Source organism: Plecotus auritus, assembly GCF_963455305.1.
Source record: "Plecotus auritus genome assembly, chromosome: 8".
NCBI lineage: Eukaryota > Metazoa > Chordata > Mammalia > Chiroptera > Vespertilionidae > Plecotus > Plecotus auritus.
Window position 1 is genome coordinate 50,170,957 of NC_137782.1, and position 22,408 is coordinate 50,193,364.

The following is a 22,408-nucleotide window of genomic DNA, read 5'->3' on the forward strand; positions in this document are numbered from 1 at the left end:
GTCATATCAAAATGTTCAGCTAAAAAGTCCTTCCTCATCAATCTCCATCACACAATCCAGTACATTCACTATAGACATCAGCCTGGATATGTGTTAAATGCTACAGTGAAAATGTCATCATTATCCATTCATGTTATAACCATATTAACGGGAAGCTTTAACTCAGATTAATGACCACTATTTATTTATGCCAGGTAATACTTCTGGGCCTAGGGAACCAAAGACTGTATACTAACATAGAAAACTATGGAGTAGTAGTAAACATTACAGTTATTTATAACACATTTTAAGGTGAATGTTCAGTGTCTTATTCTAGTATGTTGCTTTAAATATTCTATTTACGATTAAAATTTTTATTACTTATAGTATTTAAAAGTTTAATTTTGCTGTAATCTTTATTTCCTTATATAGGAAACAAGTCTCCTTCTAAATCATAATTTTCATGTTTGTTTTTTTCTTATTTAGACTATCAAAATCAGGATAAAATTAATAAATGTCCCTTCCATTTAGACAATGAACTCTAATGATGCTGGAAAATGATATAGATTAAGTTCCCTAAACGCTATTACTTTTTCAGTCTTGTCATTTTGTTTTTTTCCCAAGAATTTTAGATTTTCTCCTACATATTACATAATATTTTTTGCACTGGGCAAAGCTGTCTTGGAATGCTGGTTAAGAATTGACTGTCAATGTATTTTCTACAAATAAGTATTCTGAGTTAGAGAATATGGTTCTTAAATGACCAGCGATTACCTCAATGACACAAGGAATTTCATGCTTTCACTTTACCCAGGCATATTTTTACTAAATTGCACTGCACATACTATATAATCTTCTCTACCAGATTGTCAGCATATTTTAAAGAAATGATCCCATTTTCATACTGTTTCTATAGATAGCTAGATGTTATATTTGTCCCTTTGGTCTGAGAATTACCCAATACAAGTATGTATACATTGAAAATGACATATGATACATATGCTTGTTTTGTGCATTCCATGGTTCTCTATTAGTTTCTTTAAAATTATGTTCAATACAATATATTGGATTCAGTCAAATCATAGTTCAAATGTACTACTTTGCAAATGGACTGCAGCAATAAATTAACCAAATTCTACCTAACTGAGGGATCAGCCCCAAAGCCATTCATTGGACTTCAGGTGCTAAAATATCATAAAAGGATACAAGATCAATTTCCTCATTATCTATGTATTTCTCCACCTGTCTATCTACTGACTGCCTTGTTCCAGGAGGGATTTAGGATGGCTTAGGCAGATACTAAATACAAGACAGCAAGGGCAACATTACACTAGAAAATAAGGCAACACAAAACAAACTTAGTGATAAGAGGAAGTCAAAAGATGCTACCAAAACATCTTGACATTTGTTATCATTGGACAACAAATTAAGTTCTAAGCCTTCTGACAGGTCGGGGCAATGTCTCTACAGCAGACATGGAGATGTGTTATCTAGGACTTATTTTCTTAAGATGCGTTACCCTTGAACTGCAGTCCACTGTCATTACATTAAAGAACACATCACTAACTGAATTTACATACCTCTTCAGAATTGTCCACTGTTGCTATTCTTGCTTTGTAATTAATTATCTTACTGTAAATTTATCTTCCTTCTCAAATTACTTTTCCTTGGGTTTATTTATTTGGGGAAACCAGTTGCCTAATAACTAATGTTAAAATGTTCATGCAGTATAAAGTAAGGAATATACAAACAATGGACCAATAGATCAAATGCAACCATTAAGAATAAAAGCTATACAGTGACATGGAAAAAAGTGTTCATACACTGTATCCCATGACTCATGGGTATTTTCTTTGCTAAAGTAGATATAGTTGATCTTCCTGACTCTAGACTCCGTATCTGTGATTTCTCCTACTTGCTAATGTTTAGTTGTTGGTGGTCACTTGTGGACATGAGCAGAACAGCAAATAATGTGAGTCTCCCGGTTTGCCTGATCCCACTGAGGCTGAGCAAGGCAATGCCCTGGCTTGTTGCAGCTCAGTCTGTAAACAAGCACCCATTCTGTAGTCTATTCAGTGCCACATTTTACGTATTTGTGCTGTTTGGTGGTGCTATAGCTGTTTAAAATGGTTCCCAAAAGTAGCACTAAAGTGCTGTCTAGTGTTCCTACACACAAGACTGTGTAGGAGGAAAAAGAGTCTCTGCTAGCTAGGCTTTGCTAAGGTGCAGTTATAGTGCCAGTGGTTGTGAGTTCAATGTTAATGATCAGCAATATATATAAATAAGTAAAATAGAAACAGAAACACACACAAAGCAAGATTATGGGTTGATCAGTTGGCAGAAACGTTGTGACTAGAGGCTCACAGGAAACTGACCTTGTATTTCCCATAGGAGGAATGGGTTCAGTGTTTGCTAATTCAGTGTGCACAGCAACAGTACAGCACATAATTACCATAAATATGAGGACATAACCATCCTTCCAAAAGAAAATCCTGCTCCACTTTCACACTCTAGTTGTCCTTTAATTCCATTTCTACTCACAAGTAAAAATCCACCCACAGGGTAGTTAGAATTCAAGGTCGTTTTCCCTATCAAAGGTAGTAGCTCTCCCTCTTAAGCATCAGCAGACATGAAAATGTGGCAGAGGAATGATAGGAAAAAAGGGATAGAGGGGAGAGAGAAAAAGGTGTTGGCAAGGTAAAACCAAGAGGGATTCGAATGGCATATATTCTTTCTGTTTTATATTCCCTTCTTTCTGATAATATCACCTTTGAAAATGTCTAAATCGTTGACATATAAACACAAAATTTTTTCTCAAGGGAAATTTTTTCTCAAGCTCTAAATTTATACCAAGAAACCACATTCAAGTATATGAAATGCTTACAGTAAAAATAGTTATCGTGTTACATTTGCATGGATTTGCATAAAAATTAAATGCATTGTCAGATTATATTTTTTCTGTTTTAAAGAAAAATTTAAATGGTGTTAACCTGATTTCTTATTTAAATCGATGTTTCTCTTTTCAATTATTTTTTTGTCATCTGCTAACTGTGGATGACATAAAATTCAGTAGGTCTGAAACATGTAACAAACGAAAGTTTGAACAGGGCCAACTTAAGCACAGGGCACCAAGGACCACCACCAAATCTTTCTATGAACTCAAACAATTCTCTGATAAAATGGCAAAGGCATAGTCATGCGACAGATTTAAATTCCAGTTTGCCCAATCTTCTGTCTAAAATACTGGAAGAGATGACCAATTCTTCCCATTCTCTCACCATCCTGGCAGTTACATAACTGTATTTTATAGCTCCACTGAATTCCGGAATCACTGCTGAGGACTGAATGTGACTATGTGGAGACCATAACCAGTGCAACTGAATTAGTCTCAGAGATTTGGGGAGGGAAATCCTCTTATTTACTTCTGTGCCAAAAGGCCAAGAGTAGAAGCAAGGCTATTCCGGTGCAACTTTTAAGAATGAACTCACTCACAGTTTTAGGCAACTGCCGAGCCAGCCCTTGTGTTTCCCTGAGAGGAAGAGCCTTCCTAAGGGTGAGGTGCCAAGGGCACAAAGTTCAAAGAGGTGCTGCTCACTCTCACTTTGTAAGTTGTGATAAAAAAAAAAAAAAGGTGGATATCATGAATCCCTGGGAATAAAAATTAACCAGTTTTCTCTGTGCAGTTTTTCCTGTTTTGGTTTTGTAACTTAGCCCATCAGGTTCACATAATTTTGTACTAGTTCAGGTAACATGCTTTTGATTCAGCACGGCACAAGTTTTCAGAAAAAAATAGAATAACATTCACTTAGGTATACTTAGTATTTTGTTGTAGATCAGCATAAATATAAAGGGAAAATAACTGGCTCCCTGAAAAATATAGATTAAAATCACCAAAAGGCTGATGGCACCTTTCAATGAGAGATGATCAAAGCTAAATCAAATATGAGTAAAGACTTTAATTTCTCTAAGCAGACATTGTTACAAAACCAACAAAAGGGTTACTTGTCAGATTCTTATGTATACTTTTTTAATATGTTTTTATTGATTACTTTAGAGAGGCAGAGAGAGATAGAAACATTGATGAGAGAAGAACATCAATTGGCTGCCTCCTGCATGCCACCTACTGGGGATCAAGCCCAAAACCTGGGCATGTACCCTGACCAGGAATAGAATCAGTGACGTTCTTGGTTCATGGATGGACACTCAACCACTGAGCCACACCGGCTGGGCTGTACACTTGTTTTTTTAATCTAAGAATATGCTACACTTATGTACCAAACGTTTATACACTTTTTTAAATAATAGTGATAATTTGGTGGTGTGTGGGAGCAGGGTGTGAATTCTTATTAGAGTTCTCACTTCATTTATAGCAGGGGATGAAGGAGAAAGAAGATAACCCCAAGTTATGGTTTAAATCAGTAGTGAAGCATTTTTGAAGCCAGGATATGTATTCTCTCTACTGAACTAGATGCTTCTATTTGGTTGAGTAAAACATAAATTCATTCATTTCAATGGACAAAGTTGCTCCAGGCTGAAGAGTTTTTCTTTTCACCTACAAACTTGTCTTACTGCAGGGACCGTATATTAAGCCTCCTATGAGCTTTTGGTTGGGTTTAGCATTCATTTTATCTAGAAATCATGAGGACTTTCACGGTCCAAGGCACCGGCTTTGCCCTAAAATGCATGTAGCTTTCATTTGGATATAAGCAACCAACATGATTATTTTTGCACGTGAATACTTATTTTAGTTACAGATGCATTTCTACAGCTTTACGTTGTAGAACTGCATTTCAAAAAGCCTTTCTTCCTTTGTATCACATTAGCCTTTGGATGGTTTATTTCCACATCCTCTCTTGCATTTTATTTATTAAAAGGGGTTAAGTAACCTCTGGACTCCTTTCTCCCCTATGTTTTCTCTTTAATTATACTCAAGGTCACCTGCCTACCTGAATGATTCCTTTACAATGGCAAATTCTAAAAGCCTAATGATATTTTTTAATGTGAACTCTGGTGCCCCTCCTCTGTGTAGAAGTAAGGCTATCAGAATTGCAAAATATTTGGTTTCTCCTTATTTATGTGTCCAATTATACAAAGCAAAAAAACACCTGTTTATACATATGGTCTAATTATATCAAGATATTCAGTAACCTTTCTTCCCTGAAATGTTAGGCAAGCAGTATTACTTCTCAACACAAAAGCTGGTGATGTTAAAATGCTACCATTTTTAGAATTAAAATGAATCAATCAAATTCAGTTTCTGAATTCAGAACTTAATGAAGTAGAGGATGGGTAAAACCTAGCAATAGGTTTGAGCCAAACTTTAGACTAAATGAAGCTCTGACCTAAGGCACAGTCTTAAAAAAGAAAATTAACTGAGAGATGAACAAGCAATCCCATTTATCTAGTTCCATTAAAGCACCACTTTTCTTCAGTAGAATCCTAATGGCACTGGAATCTCTTGCCTCCTGGGAAACTCTCAACTATGTCATTAACTTTCTGGATTTAGAAAGTATTTGAGAATGAAACAATTATGTGTGTATGTGTGTGTCCTGACCTTTCTTTTCAAATACTAGTATGTGGTTTGAAAAACTGTCCTATGTAATTTCAAATCTGAGTTGATTCTGAATACATAAAATTGAAAACAGCAGCCAAATCCTAGAAGTGTTTTGATGATAAATATCAAAGAATTACTCTTCAATAAATACAAAAAAGAGAGTGTCCAAGTATCACTCATCAATAATTACCAAAATAAGAGGATATATGTTATAAACTCTGTTCCTACTTTAATATTTTATAAATATGACTAGCAACTGCTCTTCCCATCAAAAATAAGTTTTATTTAAGGCTGAACATTTTATATATTTCAAAGCACACTGACAGATGTTATCAGCTGGAGGCTCTGACTCAGACTTGCAAGGTGCAGAGATATCTGATACAACTGTCCCTTTGTGATGGATGAGAGGTCAAGGAAAGGTCACTTGAAGGACTTCTCTGTGGTCATGAAGTGTGCCAATGTGATGAATCTTGCTTGGGTTTATCCTTGTTTTCTCCTTAGACTATAGGTTGTTTTTAAAATATGCTTTAAAAAGAAAACACCTGACTGAGATCAGTTATAAGTAGTGCCTGACTGATGAGTGATAACATGTATCACCATTATTAACAATTACAGCTAAGCCTTAAGGAATGCTGTCTCAAATATGCAGTACTTTACATATATTACCGTATTTAGTTTACATCTATACTAATAAAAACCTCGGTGGTCCTCACACACGATGTCGTCACAAGATGGCCGCCACAAAGGTGGCCACCACAAGATGGCTGCCACAAGATGGCCATGTGCACAGTGGAGGCAGGGCCCAACGGCTGCTCCACGTGTTGAGACCTGGGGGGTCCCACGGCTTTGCACAGCGCAGAAGAGGCCAGTCCCCGCGTCTCCGCCACCACACGCAGAGGAGGCAGGTCACGGCAGGGGAGGGCAGTTGGGGGCAATCAGGCTGGCAGGACAGTTGTGGGCGATCAGGCCAGCAGGGCAGTTGGGGGCAATCAGGCTGGCAGGGGAGGGCAGTTGGGGATGATCAGGCTGGCAGGGGAGCAGTTAGACATCAATCAGGCCGGCAGGGGAGCAATTAGGGGGTGATTAGGCTGGCAGGCAGAAGCAGTTAGGGGCAGGCAGGCAGGCAGGCAGGCAGGCAGGCGAGCAGGCAGGCAGGCAGGCAGGCAGGCGAGCAGGCAGGCAGGCAGGCAGGCAGGCGAGCAGGCAGGCAGGCAGGCAGGCAGGCAGGCGAGCAGGCGAGCAGGCGAGCGGTTAGGAATCAGCGGTCCCGGATTGTGAGAGGGATGTCCCAAATTGGAGAGGGTGCAGGCTGGGCTGAGGGACACCCCCGAATGCACGAATTTCGTGCACTAGGCCTCTAGTATATTGTAAGAACTGTATTACATAAGAACTATTTGAAACCCATTTTACAGAGAATATGCTAACAGAAGATGAATAATTTCCCAGTAAATGGTGATATTGAAATTCACTCAGATCTCCCTGATTTATGAACTTAAGGGATAGAGTTTAACAACTTGCTCAACTTCCTCTCAATGTACTGGAATAATCTATCAAGTCATTACCATTTGTAATAGGTAACATATCCAAAGATGATCATGTAACATGCAAACTGCCATGTAATTTCCAATATCCTATGAGAAAACAAAACAAAATAGAAAGCTTCTATCTTACTTCTCTAAAGCCCTTACTTTGTGGGGTCTAATCCCCAGTTCTTTTTATCTTCTGCATGTTTATCAGAAAACCACCTGAAATCTTCCTGCTCTCTTTCACACTGAACAGACAGCTCCAAGATAACACCTAATCCCTTCCCAAGACCTCTTCTCTTTATTTCTTTCTGCTGGGTTTATGGTAGGTTTCACAACAGGGCCATCATAGGGATTCTAGGGATAGTCAAGTCCATGGTCCTGGGTCAACAAGGTGAGATAACTACCATTCAAATCAAGGCCTCTGTGCCTCCTGGGTCCCAGCCCCTCAACCATCATTCAGGTAGAGTAAACTATATCCAGGAAATGGCAGTAGACACCCCCAAAGACAGCCCTGAGGAAATCATGCCCAGTTCGATACATCCGATTCAGTCACGTGTGGGAAAGGCAGTGCCTTGGCCCAACAGCTGCGAGGTCTATCAACGATGCAGGGGCTGTCTCCCTGCCAGGAGGAGAGAACCACAATTTATTTATACAGCTGTTTTAACTTTTAAAATCAAAGGAGAAAGCTGAGAGACCTGGAGGAAGGGTTAGAGAGCAAATATCTACAGCCTACGCAGGAAGTTTTCAGTTTGATTTAAAAAAAAAAAAAAAAAACACAAAAAACTAGGCTCCTCATTTAACATTTTTCTGAGGAAAACAATATTTAGAGATCAATTTGGGCTTTCCTAGTTAACATTCAATTTTATTATAACTTCCTTTTAGTGTATTGAGCCCCAAACCCTAATTTTCTCTTATACTGTTTTCCTCAAGAGTAGATAATAATGCTAATGACAGCAATAATGTTGGTAACGCAGTCATGGCTAATGTTCATGACAGAATTCACAACAAGGGAAATAAAAATCTCGACTTTTCCTTTTTGGAACTGATGGATTGGTTATAAATTATTCAAGTTCAATCCTGATCATCATATTTTGGGACATCGGAAAACAAGCACAGCTGAGCATGAGGACAGGTGTGGAGACCAGGAGTTACTTCATCTTCTCAAGCATTGCTTTTAAATGGGGGCGGGGGCGGGGGGTGTAAAAGAGCTGCCTTCGGAGATTTTAATAGCAAAATGTAATTCAAGTTCCTAAAAATAAGAGTCATCCTCCCAGCATTACGCTTTCATAGTAACTCCATTCTACTTTTTATGCTTACACCAGCCTTGTGAGATTGTTACTGTTGTTCCTATTTTATAAGGGAATGAAATAAGAGAGCAAGCTATTCGCCGGAAATCACACCATTGGTGACTGGTGGAGGCTGTACTCAATGTGACTCAAATCTGTGCGTTTCCCCCAGATCCTGCCCTAAAAATAGACCTGAGGCTGCCAGATCACACACATCAGGGATACTGTACAATCAACTCCTGAATTCAGAAAAGGACTCAAATAAATGAGCTTTAAAGCCCCAAGCTTTAATTTTTTTAATAAAAAATACATTTTTCTTTCTGATAAAAAAATCTATATTAATATAAATATTTAAATTTCAATATTAAAACCACAGGGAATTTGAAAAGAAAATCATTATGGGGGTACATTCTATGAGGTACTGTATCTCACAACCGAAATGACATCAAATACTTTATTTTTTGTTAAATTCTAAGAGGGATTATTGCTTGGAAAAAGAATAGAAAGAGTGACTGCAGGACTGTTGAAGCCTCTGAGTAGCTTAGACCCCTTCCTCCGGCCACCTCCCGTTCTGTTCTCCCACACCCCCTGAGCTCTGGGCAGGATGTGAAAATGCAGTGCCTGAAAAACGGCTTTATCAGTGTGTCCAAAGTTTACAGCAATCAAACTTAACCACAAATCAGCAGCTGTGGGCTGCATGCAGAGAGCAGCACTGAGAAAACAATACACAAGATATGAACCATCTGAATATCGGTTCCCTATATTTTATCATAAATTCCGCTGTGAAATCTTAATTGGATCTGAAACAGAATGCACTTCCCTCCTCTGACCTTAACCCTGAATTCTCGTTCACTTGTATATGTTTTCCATCCTCAATTGTACTCATGTCTCCAACAAACGATCTAATCAATAGGGAAAACAGTCTTGTTTCAGATCATTACACACCATAACTGCTCCCCGAGATTCGCTGAACGCAGCTGCTTCGCGATAGGTAAAAGTCTACTTTCAGGTATTCTAATGATCACCTAAAAAGATAGCTATCCTTTGTAATAAAGCTTGAGTTTCTAATTCCAACATCAAGATTTATGCCATCCCACCATTTTACACCAATCTTGATAAAAAGCACTTTTCCACGGTATGTATCTGCTCTACAATTTAACTGACTTTTATTTTGGACAGAACTCTTTCTTTGCACACCCCATGGATGATTTTAACATTGCAAATAACCTTCGCTATGCGCTTTAGTCTTGTGACAATTCTCATCTAACTTGTTAGTAATCATTTTCAACTGTTGATAGCTTCACTTTTCTTGGATATAATTACACTGAACCCCATTGACTAGAATTTATCAGTATCTATTTCTCCTGAATAAGCAAAATTAATTTGCTGCTTACATTCTGTTCTGATTCAGTTGAGAAAATTACATAAACTGTGTCAGGGGTAGAGTGATGTGGGATGCAGAACAGAGTTTCTCAGATATGTTATTTCTTCTTCATTTCAAAGAACCAAGTGCAGAATGTGTAATCTTCTCCTCTCCACACCCACTCTTCGCCACTGTGGACCCTTAAATGACTCACACATCAGAAAAATCTAATTTAAGCATGGTTTGACTAATTTCACCAGTGATCATCACAAGTCTTTCAAACTCACATCTGTTGAGCATTATGCATGTGTTGTCCAAATCTTGATTGTGTGTTTTCAGTTAAATACCTTAAAACATGTCAGCATTTTAACTAAGAAGATAAGTCAACAGTCTAAGGGAAGCATTCTTATCAGATAATTGTGCACTGTTTACACACAGAACTTGCTGGAATGATGTTAGTCATTTTGGTTCATGTAATTACCATTCCTATAACAGAGCCCCATCTTGAGAAACTGCTCTTCGGAATTTATCCTACAGAAGACAAGGATGCTAGCTGAATCAGCAATGCGGAAGGCCTTGCCATGCTATCTTGCTTTTCCCCCGTGTCTTTGTGGCTCTCTCTTGTTTAGGCGATGGCAGCAGGTAAATCCCAGGTTGTTGGCCTGAGAAGACTAAGGCTAGTTGAGTTCAACTTGAGTATTTTCCTGGCAGTTTCATGTTCTCTAGCTATTATTTACTGGAATGGGTTCAGACCCTCCCATATACTGAAAAGTTAAGCCATGAGGTGCAAAAGGAACCTAAGGCAACTTTCGAGCCTATTTTGATCCAGGCCAACCCCCCTGGATCCAGACCAGCTCACTGGAAAAATGGCACTGCAGTGTAGGGCCAACTAGTTACAAATGGTCCTTTAGTTGTTAAAACCCCTCCTGGAATGGGCTAATGGTCTTCCCGCTTACTTACAAGTATACTTGTATCAGTTAAAACTCCTTAAATGTACTGTATATTGCATATACCAAAAACTAGAATTTTTAAAGGATGAGATTTTTAAAGAATTGAATAAAAATCCTACATATTTTTTCCAGAATTTCAATAGTATGTTCTTTCTACACAACCTATCCTGAAATTTTCTGTTCTAAGATACATGTGTAATATTTCTATATCCAGGCTAAATATCATTGTAATCACTCCAATATTACCACTGCTTGTTATTCTTACTATATTCACGTTTGAGATTTGTTAAATTTCAAGAATATGTAATAATTAGAAAACCATGTAAGTTTATATATCCTTTCTTGAATACATGCTTTTTTAAAGGTAAAGGTTTCAAAAACATATGTTATAATGCAACTAACCCTGACACTTTGCAGGAAAATAAAATATTTTCATAGTCATAGAACATCTTTACATTTTTTTCAGAAATTTATTTTCCAGAGTGGTTATAATCATCCAGATTTGCTTTTTAATTCTTCTAAATTATAGCTTTAATGATTGTTCCCTTACTCTACTTATTTTACTTTTAAATGTATCTATTACCTCTCCTCTAATATAAGAACCTCTTTTTTAACTCAGACGGCTTTTCAAAGATATAGTCAGTACTGATTGATTTGAATTAGAAACTCAAAGATATAGTCAGTATTGAAACAGAAATGTTATAGACCCTAAATAAATCATTTGGAGGAATTAGCATGACTAAATCTTTTCAAACATTAATTATAATTATATTCCTTATTTAGATCCCAACTCCCTTGTTAATATACTAAAACGTTAATATATTAGATTGCATTTTCTTGAGATACTTCTTTTATGTTAACTGTGTGTTATTTTCTAAAACCACATTTTACAATTATGAGGGCTAAATATTTGAGAAACACGATCAATTACTACATGGGATTAAGAATGTTACTTGATGGGGTTATGGATGTAAATTTGACCCATGTTTCAGATGGACCCACTCCTCATCCTTAAATTGGACCATGGACTTTAATGAATCCTGCAGAGCATCCCCTTGAACCAGAGCTATCATGAATTCCAACCCATAAGGACAGTGTAGATTTCAAAACTTTCAGGTATGATTCTTCAACAGAGGAACCTGGAGGACACCACCTGACCCAGGTGATCAAAGTCAACATCACTACAAATGAGTCATATTGGCATCCTGTACCTTTTGACAAAATGCGGTGGGAAGGGCATCTTGTCAGAACTACACCCATCACCTGAAATGTTCACATTAGGAAGTAACATGAAACTAACACAGGTTGTGAGATGTGCTACCAAGTTACTGGTCAAGAATGACAATGTGAAAGATGGAGTGACTACCTCAGGCTGAAAAGACTAAGGAGACAAAATCAAGATGTAACACTAGACCGGCTCCTATCAGAAAAAGCAGGTTAGTATAACAAATGGAAAATATGAATTCGACTGCTGAATTGTAATCAGTATTATACCAGTGTTCATTTCCTGGTCTATGTAATAGATGTAGTCATGTAAGATTAACATTTGGAGAAGCTGGGTTCTAAAATAATACTTTGCAACTTATTTGGTAAGTCTGAAATTATGTCCAAATGAAATGTTTTAAAATTTTACCGATTGATCCCTATTTCATCAATGAGAAGATAGAAATTTATGTTTAAGGGCATTGTTCAAAATACAGAGAAACTTGCAAGTATAAACTAGGGTTTCTACTTACTGATCTTTCTACTATATAAAGCTTCCTCTAATATAGATTTAGAATACTCTGTCCTACTTTCTAAGAAGATAAATTTTTCTGTGTTGATGTGAAGATTGTACAAAAGGATTACAAAATCACAGAGGTACATCTTGTATTCTCATGCAAGCCTTTGTTCACGGATCCATGGTTCCATTCCTCCCTCCTACCCACCTCCACAGATGTAGATTAGCTATAGAATTTACTGCTTTCCACTGCCATCTGGTTACCCGCATGGCTTATCAACCAGATGGTGAATTTTATGAAGAGGAGCTTGTTTTCTTTAAACTCTCCCATCTAGCCCAACACCTAGCACAGAGGAGGTACTAGATAAACACTGAGAGAAGAAAGGAGACTGGGGAGGGGATGTAAGTGAACATGGAAGGGGAGAGGCTGGACAGCAGCAAAGAAGAACTTGGGGGATAGAGTGTTAAACATATTTAGAGAAACTACTGTTTCCCTCCAGTGATCACAATTATGATGACAGATAATCAATAAGAATCATGCAGATTAGGGTGAAATTTCTCCCAATATAGCACTTATCTATCTATGTTTGAGCCGGCAAAGGCTCAGGGACTGTCCTGCTGCTTGTCTAATTCTGTCATTTATCTTGGTGAGCTACAGAGACTGCTGCAGATTCTGGGACTCCATGTCAATGAGCACTGCATGCAAAGCTTGTCAAACAATCACAGAGGCCCAGTATCATCACTGGAGTTTATCTGGTTTTGCATTTTCAATCTCAACATAAACACAACGTAAAAACAGGACTAGCATAGACCTGTTATTTTAATTTTTGCTTTTCCCATCACAAAATGGGTGACAAGTAAATACAAACAAAAAGAGTTCAAGAAGATAGCATTTTAAAGTGATTTTGACCAATATGGATAGACAATCAAAAAATTCTGAGCTAATCTAGATGATCTAATTTTTAATTAAGTGTATAACTGTAAGCCCCTCTCCTCCAACTTGCAGTTATGCAGTCTCACCTGATGAAGCCTTAAGTAATGATAACTTCCATTTGTAACCTAAGATAACTTTGAAGAGAAAACGGGCAATATTAAACTGAATTTATGGCAAGTTTGTGCAATTTAGTGGCAAAATCAGATGTATTTTATTTTTGCTACGGTTGAAAAGAAACCAAACAAAAACTGAATTGTTGATTTTATGTGGAGAAAGTGCACTGAATACTTTAGAGCTACTAGTATACTGAAGTATAGTAAGAGCTAAGAATACCTGCCAAAACGTATGTCTAAGGATCTGAACTTATTTAGATCCCACAGAGCTGATCCACGCCCAAATTCCCTCCAGGAGTTTCACCGTTCTATTGCAAGGTAACAAGGTAAGAACAAGGGTCTTCACAATTCACTCTGGTTACAGGGATATTGTGAAAATGGGATTTCTACACATGCGTAGAAAAAACAAACTGCCATTGTTTTCTTCCAAGATAGGTGCCAACTTTAGGTAATCTACATATTGAGAGGGCACTTTTGCTGGTTTTCCCCTCCAAAATCTATAAAATGTAAACTTTACCACGATGAGTAGGCTTTTCCCTAACCAAGTAATAAATATTTGGGCTTCATTATTGTCTTTGTGTTTATCTAATGCAAATCTGCCTAATTATGAAATCTAATTCCTACCTCATTTTTTTAAACACAACCTCTTTTCAGGAGGAACATTCCTTTTCTGGAACACTGAACCCAGCTTTATCAGGAGACAGAGTATCTCTTGGTGAGAGATACTGCTGAGGTGTAACTGGCTGCATTTAAAAGCTATCAAGACTACATTATAAAATTTCCAAAAGCCTTCTAATATTTAAATCAAAAAAGGGGGGATAGTAGAAGAATATCACGTAAGGAAAAATATCCTGTAAGTAAATTACATCTAGAAAATTTTTACTTTAGAGAATTAACTTTCATTTGAAATGCTAACAGCAAGAAACCCATGAAAAACACACATGGTGTCAAAACAAGCCAAAGGAAAATCGTTTGGGCAAAAATTGAAAAAGGATCCCAAGTCAAATTTATAGAAAGAATTCCTTTATTAACTTTTGGTCGAGAATATGTTTGTATATTTCCAGAAAACAACTCCAAGACCATGTGGATTCCTGCAACAGAGAGGAATTGACAGGACTGCTCCAGCCATGAAGACAGAAGAGAAACAGTCCAGAGATGGAAGATGCTGACGACACCTTGCCATACTAGCAGTCAGCAGCTATGCATCACTGCAGGTCGCCCAGGACCAAACCAGAGAGGGTTGGACCTGCATTACCACCATTTGTCCACCATCCAGAACTGAAATATCATTGCTGACATGTGCACATAAGGAACTGTTTGACATTGAAATTGGGACTCAAAAGAACTGTTGGCCCAGAAAGAAACTCACTACAGACTGATTCATTTGCCTCTCAGCATAACCATTATTGCTTGTCTCATTTTCGGTTCTTATAAGTGTATTTCTAGTATCACATGATCTCACTCATCTAGGGGAAATAATGAACAACATAAACTGATGAACAAAAACAGATCCGGAGACAGGGAAGCATCGATCAGACTGTCAAACCTCAGAGGGAAGGTAGGGGAGGGTGGGGGTAAGGGGGAGAGATCAACCAAAGGACTTGTATGCACGCATATAAGCCTAACCAGTGGTCACGGACAACAGGGAGGTGGGGGCATGCGTGGGGAGGGGTTTGGAATGGGAATAGGGGGATGAGAATAAATATGTGATACCTTAATCAATAAAGAAATTAAAAAAAAAGAATGCTCACCAACACATTCCAGCAAGCTGACCTGAAAGCTGAATGGATCCCACACTGAATGTCTACACATCTGATGCTGACTGAGGTAATAGGAATAAATTCTCCCCGAATAAGCAGGGAAGAATGGGGAGTAGCAAGGAAGACAAGAGTGATGTTCACAGCTAGAGAAGCCGACTGTGGAAGAGGCACGGAGCACGCATTTCAGGGAAAGTAATGGCCCGGAGCGCAGCAATCGCTGGCAGCCCATTATGGTTAGGAGAGATGAAAACCACTTAACGCTTGGAACAGAGGCCGGGTGGTTTGCAGACACATTTTTTGTCAGCTAGTTGGAGGACATTAGGTGAGAAATGCCAAGGTGAGGAAAAGGCTGGACTTAGAAAAGTGCAGTGCAATTCAATGAGATAGATGGCTGTGAATTAACAGTCAGTTCAGGGGAGACAGGAGGGACTCCACCATATTCTCCCTATAACAGGACAAGGAGACAGGCATGATGGCAACTAAGAAACACTCTGAGGGAAAGGCACGCTATTGTTCTTTAAAACAGAACTCCATTTGGCATGTTGACTATCTATATACACTGAGTAGCCAGATTATTATGATCTCTGAACGCATAATAATCTGGCCACTCAGTGTATATATATTAGAGGCCCGGTACATGAATTCGTGCATAGGTGGGGTCCAGCCAGCCTGGCCAGGGGGAGGGGACATGGGTGGTTGGCCAGCCTGCCTGCTGGTCGAACTCCTGGTCAAGGGGACAATTTGCATATAAGCCTTTTATTATATAGGATATACACTGAGTGGTCAGATTATTATGCATTCAGAAACATAATAATCTGGCCACTCAGTGTATATAAAAGCCTAAGCAATTTTTACAACCAGTTACTGAATGACTGGTTGCTATGATGCACATTGACCACCAGGGAGCAGATGCTCAATGCTGGAGCTGACCCCTGGTGGTCAGTGCATTCCCATAGCCAACCTCCTCTGGCCGACCAACTTCCCACGGTCCCTCCCCAAGGCCAGCCAGCCTGATTGGCCCCAATTGGGACTGGGCAAGATGGCCCCAATCGCTAGCCAGGCCAAGGGACCTCACCTGCGCACAAATTCGTGCACCAGGCCTCTCGGCATTAATAACACTGCACTGCGTATTTGCAAGATGCTAAGAGAGTGGAAAAAATCTGTAACCATGTATGATAATGAGTGCTAACTGGACTTATTGTGGTGATCATTTCACAATACATACAAATGTTGAATCATTATGTTATACACCTGAAACTAATGTTAGATGTCAATTATACCTCAATAAAAAAAAGAATTCCATCAGAGTAATAACTAATGATTCTTTCCTTAAGTCTATACCTTTCCAGTCAAAAGTTTATCAACTCATATCACCAGCTAAGAATGAGAGTCTCATGATAAAGGTCAGATTCTAACACAGCCCGGAAGTCCACGCCCTGGAGATCCTGTGGTGAAGGTTCTAACAGTGGTTCTCAACCTTTCTAATGCCACAACCCTTTAATACAGTTCCTCATGTTGTGGTGACCCCCAACCATAAAATTATTTTCGTTGCTACTTCATAACTGTAACTTTGCTACTGTTAATGAATCGTAATGTAAATATCTGTGTTTTCCGATGGTCTTAGGTGACCCTGCTAGTGGTTGAGAACCGCTGCTGTAGAGCCTAAGGCCATCGGAAAACACAGATATTTACATTACGATTCATTAACAGTAGCAAAGTTACAGTTATGAAGTAGCAACGAAAATAATTTTATGGTTGGGGGTCACCACAACATGAGGAACTGTATTAAAGGGTCACGGCATTAGAAAGGTTGAGAACCACTGGAACAGTCTTAGTCCCTTCAACAAACTGTTCTCCTTTGGTCTTGAGTTATCATGTTGAATAAACCCAATAAATAGGCTAAAATAAGGTCACAAGTCATCTTGTGACTTTATTATCCTCAATGTCTTAGTGACCAAATGTTATTTATTTTATCATCTCATTGGCCATCAGCTATTACCATGGTCTCCAAATTCAAAGGCCTACAAAATATATATATACTAGAGGCCCGGTGCACGAAATTCGTGCACGGGGGTGAGGGGTGTCTCTCAGCCCAGCCTGCACCCTCTCTAATCTGGGACCCCTCGAGGAATGTCCGACTGCCCGTTTAGGCCCAATCTGGGATCGGACACCCCTCTCACCATCCAGGACTGCTGGCTCCCAACTGCTCACCTGCTGGCCTTCCTGATTGCCCCTAACCGCTTCTGCCTGCCAGCCTGATCACCCCCTAACCACTCCCCTACCAGCCTGATTGATGCCTAAATGCTCCCCTGCCAGCCTGTTTGCCCCTAACTGCCTTCCCCTGCAGGCCTGGGTCCCCCCCAACTGCCCTTCCCTGCAGACCCTGTCACCCCCAACTTCCCTCCTCTGCCAGCCGGGTTACCCCTAACTGCCCTCCCCAGCAGGCTTGATTGCCCCCAACTGCCCTCCCTTGCAGGCCTGGTCCCTCCCAACTGCACTCCCCTGCTGGCCATCTTGTGGTGGCCATCTTGTGTCCACATGGGGGCAGGATCTTTGACCACATGGAGGCAACCATCTTGTGTGTTGAAGTGATGGTCAATCTGCATATTACTCTTTTATTAGATAGGATAGAGGCCTGGTGCGCGGGTGGGGGCCAGCTGGTTTGCCCTGAAGGGTGTCCCAGATCAGGGTGGGGGTTCCCTTGGGGCATGGGACGACCTGGGTGAGGGGCCTGTGGTGGTTTGCAGGCCGGCCACGCCCCCCGGCGACCCAAGCAGAGGCCCTGGGATCTGGGATTTATTTATCTTCTACAATTGAAACTTTGTAGCCTGGAGTGGAGCCAAGCCTTCTGCTTGCTCTGAGGCGGCAGCCATTTCTGTTGGGATTTATGTTGATGCCTAAATCGTAATGTAAATATCTTCTATAATTGAAACTTTGTAGCCTTAAGCGGAGGCCAAAGCAGGCCAGGGTTGCAGAAGCTTGGCTTCCTCCATCGCCACATCGCTGCAGGAAACCCTAGCCTCCTGCTCTCTCCAGCTCTGTGGCTGCCACCATTTCTGTTGGGATTTATTTATCTTCTATAATTGAAACTTTGTAGCATTGAGTGGAGGCCTGGGCCAGCAAGGGCAGGCGGAAAGCTTGGCTTCCTCCATTGCCAGAGAAACCCAAGCCTCCCTCCTGCCCTCTGTGGCTGCAGGCATCTTGGTTGTGTTTATTTGCATATTCCCTCCTGATTAGCTGGTGGGCGTGGCTGGTGGTCATGGCTTGTGGGTATAGCGGAGGTACAGTCAATTTGCATATTACTCTTTTTTTAGAGGATACACACACATGATTTCTCTGGCATTTGAAATCCCTATGTAGAAGGAATGAATCATTCCTTATATTTCCCACTAACTCTCCATCTCAAATTATCTTACTGCATTTTTTTCTAAATTTTAGTCATTTAAAGTGTTTTTGTGTTTAACCCATTTGCATCCTGAACATTTACTGTGAGCATCTGTATGGAACTCCCAATATACACCAGACAAGCAATAAACACAAACGTGTTTTTCATCCCATACAATTTGCCAAGTGATTGTCTCTGATTAACTAAAAGGGAAACATAGAATATTTCTTGTTATCTAATCAAGGAACCCCACAATTTCGGAGAAAAACAAAAACGTTGCCCAAAAGCTTCATATGCATTTGAAATTTAAGTAACCTTAGCGGCATGTATTTTCATAATTTAAAATTGACTTACGAGGATTATTTAGATACAAGCATTCTGAATTATTATGTGAAGACTAAAATGTACAAGAAGGGTGTTTTAAAATTTTTTAAGTCATGTTTACTTCAAAATGTCAACCTCATTGTGGCAACCCCATTTAAAACCAAATTAATGCAAATATTTTAGTTGTCTTTAGAAAATGTTACATTCTCATAAAGGTATGATTTGATTTCACCTAATCACTACTAATTATTTCTGAATCAGCTGAATATTATAAAACTGTCCACTGAAAAAGTTTGATGAATTTGTTAAACGTTCATTAAAAATGAATGCAATTAAGTTCTAAATTCTTAGTCATTAACAATGCATAATGGTGACTGCTCTCTGTTTATAAGAAAACGGAAAAAGCTGAGAGAGGAATTTAGTGCATGTACACTGTATAAGATGGTACTATTAAAATAGTACTGGCTATGAGGATACATTTGCACATAAAACACTTGTGTACTAACACATCTTTTCTTAGTGCAAAAAAGAAAATGCTATGGCTGGGCTAAAAAAGAAAGTTCTAATCCACCACCTAGAAACCTTGACCTTACTCAAATCTTTCTCTTTTCCATAAATGTCCATCATTATTTCTAAAATATAGAGGCATTCAATGTAAACAGTAAATACAACACAGACTACCTTGACTTATATAGATACCCATCAACAAAAACAGATTGTCACCTGTATGTAAGGTGTGTTCAAATGAAAACATAACCCCATGAAATAAAAAGCTAAGATTCTTCCTCGATCATTCAAAGTTGGAAATTCACTCAGGGATAAACTCATCAGCTTTATTAGGAACAGACGTCTAAAGCTGACAAAGTGCCAATGTATAGATTTTGCAGAAATCTGCGTACAGAAAACGCAGATGTACAGATTTCTTGTCAAAACTTACTCTATGAAGAAAACATTCACCAGTGCTCATCACCAAATTGGGAAATTTAGGAAGCCTTTGCAAATATGAAAGTATCAGCCCTGCAGCGCACTAGGCACTGGACCCGATATGAGCATGTTGAGGGAAAGGCCATTCTCCTGATGAGCCCCATCCGTGCAGAAGGCACTCAAATGAAAAATCCTGCCCAAATAGAAGAGAGCTGTGAAAAATAAAGCTCAGTTTGGCTCCCACCTGGCCACCTAACAAAAGCACCACGAACTGCCCACCATTGGTTGAATTAGTATCACTTCTAACTGACTTCTGTTCATATTCATTTTTAACGAAAAAAAAAAATTTTAAAAAGCAAATCTTAAAAAATCCATCAAAACCAGACCACCTCTAGAAAGAGTAGGTTTGAGTTGCTCATAATTTAAAGACAATAGAGAGTTTCATGTTCTCTAACACCAAAGCATAAATGAGTTCTCCATCCAACCATAGACATTCCCAGTAATCACAAGTGACTTCGAAAGACCACGTGCCCTACCTTTCCTACATAGAGGGGGTCTGAACCCATGTACTCCTCCAGCACAAAGAACTGATTCCACACCCAGCTGCGCTTGGTCCTGGACCTCCCCGACTGGAAGTAGGGCTTTGAGCTGGACCTCGAGAGTTCTGCTTGACTCATCCCAGAAAAGCACAGGACAAGGGCGATCAGCTGCAGGAAGTGGCAGAACTCCACTTTGCCCAACTTCATCTTTTTTTTTTTCTTTCTTTTTCCTGTGTAAGAAAAGAACCTTGACAACAGAAAAGGCACAGTTCCAGTTGGCTTGGCAGCTCTTGCCTCCGGCAGGGTGTCAGCTGAGAGTCCAGAGATGATAATTTGTAGAGTGTCCGGTTGGAGGCGGTCACCACCGCTGAATCGCCTTCGCCAAAGAATGGTGTAAGAGGTTCCTATCGGGACAAAGCGACAACTCGTGTCAAAAACCAGGACACACAACCGGGAACGTTCATTTAGTAACTTCACACTGATTTCCCCAGGATGTGATCATTTGTATAATTGCTAAGCTAAAAATTACGAACTTATATGGAAACTGGCAACCTCCGTGGTCCTACGTGGACGTCGCTGAGGCAGAATGATTCCTGTTCCATAATGCAACCTTAAAATTCCGCGCTGCTTCTAAGGCATTCTACTTGAGCATATGGTTTATTGCACACAAATGGAACCACATCCATTAAAAAAATCATTTTAATGCTAGCCTTTACTTATTTACCTTTTTTTTTTTTTTTTTTTTTTTTATTGCAGGCAGTTTCCTGCGCTGGTATTAGGCTATGAAAGCAAAGCAGGGATTTAGGCGAATGGGAAGGACATATGCTGGTTTAAATCTCTCCCATGAAACTGTAAAGAGAAATAACGGAGCACGAGGTGCTTTGACGCTGGGTGATTGATTCTGAGTCACAGAACACCAGCTGCTCTGACGTGTTCTGATTTGATTGTGATCAGCTGAAAGCTCAGTCGTTTCCAGTTCCCACTCTTCAAACTGACTGTCACAGATGCTGTGGAGCAGGTTCGGTTATGCTATTTCACTGCAGTTATTCGCGACTCCACAGGTATTTACTGAACATCTCACAGCTGGGCTGGCGCATAGTAGGGCCTTCCCCCCAGACACACTTAACGGGATTGAATTATATGGACCATCAGAGGGGTGAGGAAACTCAACTGTATTTGTAAGCCCCGTTCATTGTTGGCATTAGCACAGGAAAAAAAACACAAAACAAACAAAAAAAACCTTCTCGTTCTAAGGTCTACTTCTTTCAGTTACAGAATCCTGATTATGCAAGAGATAAAAAATAAGTTACAAAACAAACTTTCAAAAACACAGAGAAATGAGAATTTATGCTCACGTAAATCACTATGCTGTACTTTGGTTTATTAATTCCTTTGACTATAAATAAATCAACAATTGGACAGTTACAGTGAAGGACTGACATATGTGTTATGATTTGAGAGAGGAGAAAAGCACAGTTTTAAGAACAGGAAGCCAAAAGATAGCTCCCTATGAAGGCAGAAGCTACACTGCCTTTGTACTATACACTTTTCCGTCTTTCTACCTGTCTCTCCTATACAGGGGTAACTCTTACTCCTGTTAATTTCTGACAGTGCAATACTTATAGAAAATGCCACATAAGTAGAAAAAAGTGAGATTTGTTAAACGTGTTGGAATAGCCCACACCACTGGAAGAAATGGATTGCACGGTCTTCGAGCTCCATTCGAGGGAACATATTCATGTTAAAATAGCTCTGTAAAGTTTTGAAATTCCAGAGGGCACTGTGGAATAATCCAGCTGCTTGCAGAACGGACTTGATGTACACTGAGAACCAGAGAATGATAAGCCATTGTTGGAGCACGCTGACTGTCGTCTGTGCATTGAACACATCTCCCCAAATCCAGATCTCCCATCTAAGGAGCAACAATGAAATCGGTCCTTTTAGAAACCACTCTAGAAGGTCAAGTTGTTCTAGATTTAGAATCCTAAGAAGTAACTTGGAGTCAGGCACTAATATTCCAATACAGGCCCCTCAGTGAGGCTGAATGTTCC

The 22,408-nt window shown here is 39.6% G+C and overlaps 1 protein-coding gene across 3 annotated transcripts in view; it reads right to left on the reverse strand.

The window, feature by feature from the left end:
- The window catches only part of CDH7 (cadherin 7), a 233,439-nt gene that overhangs the window by 200,140 nt on the left and 10,891 nt on the right, over positions 1-22,408 (reverse strand). For all 3 annotated transcript variants that reach the window (XM_080685076.1, XM_080685074.1, XM_080685075.1), the window contains exon 2: positions 20,355-20,761. In XM_080685076.1, the coding sequence (XP_080541202.1) occupies positions 20,355-20,761 (407 nt within the window). The remainder of the gene's footprint in view (positions 1-20,354; positions 20,762-22,408) is intronic.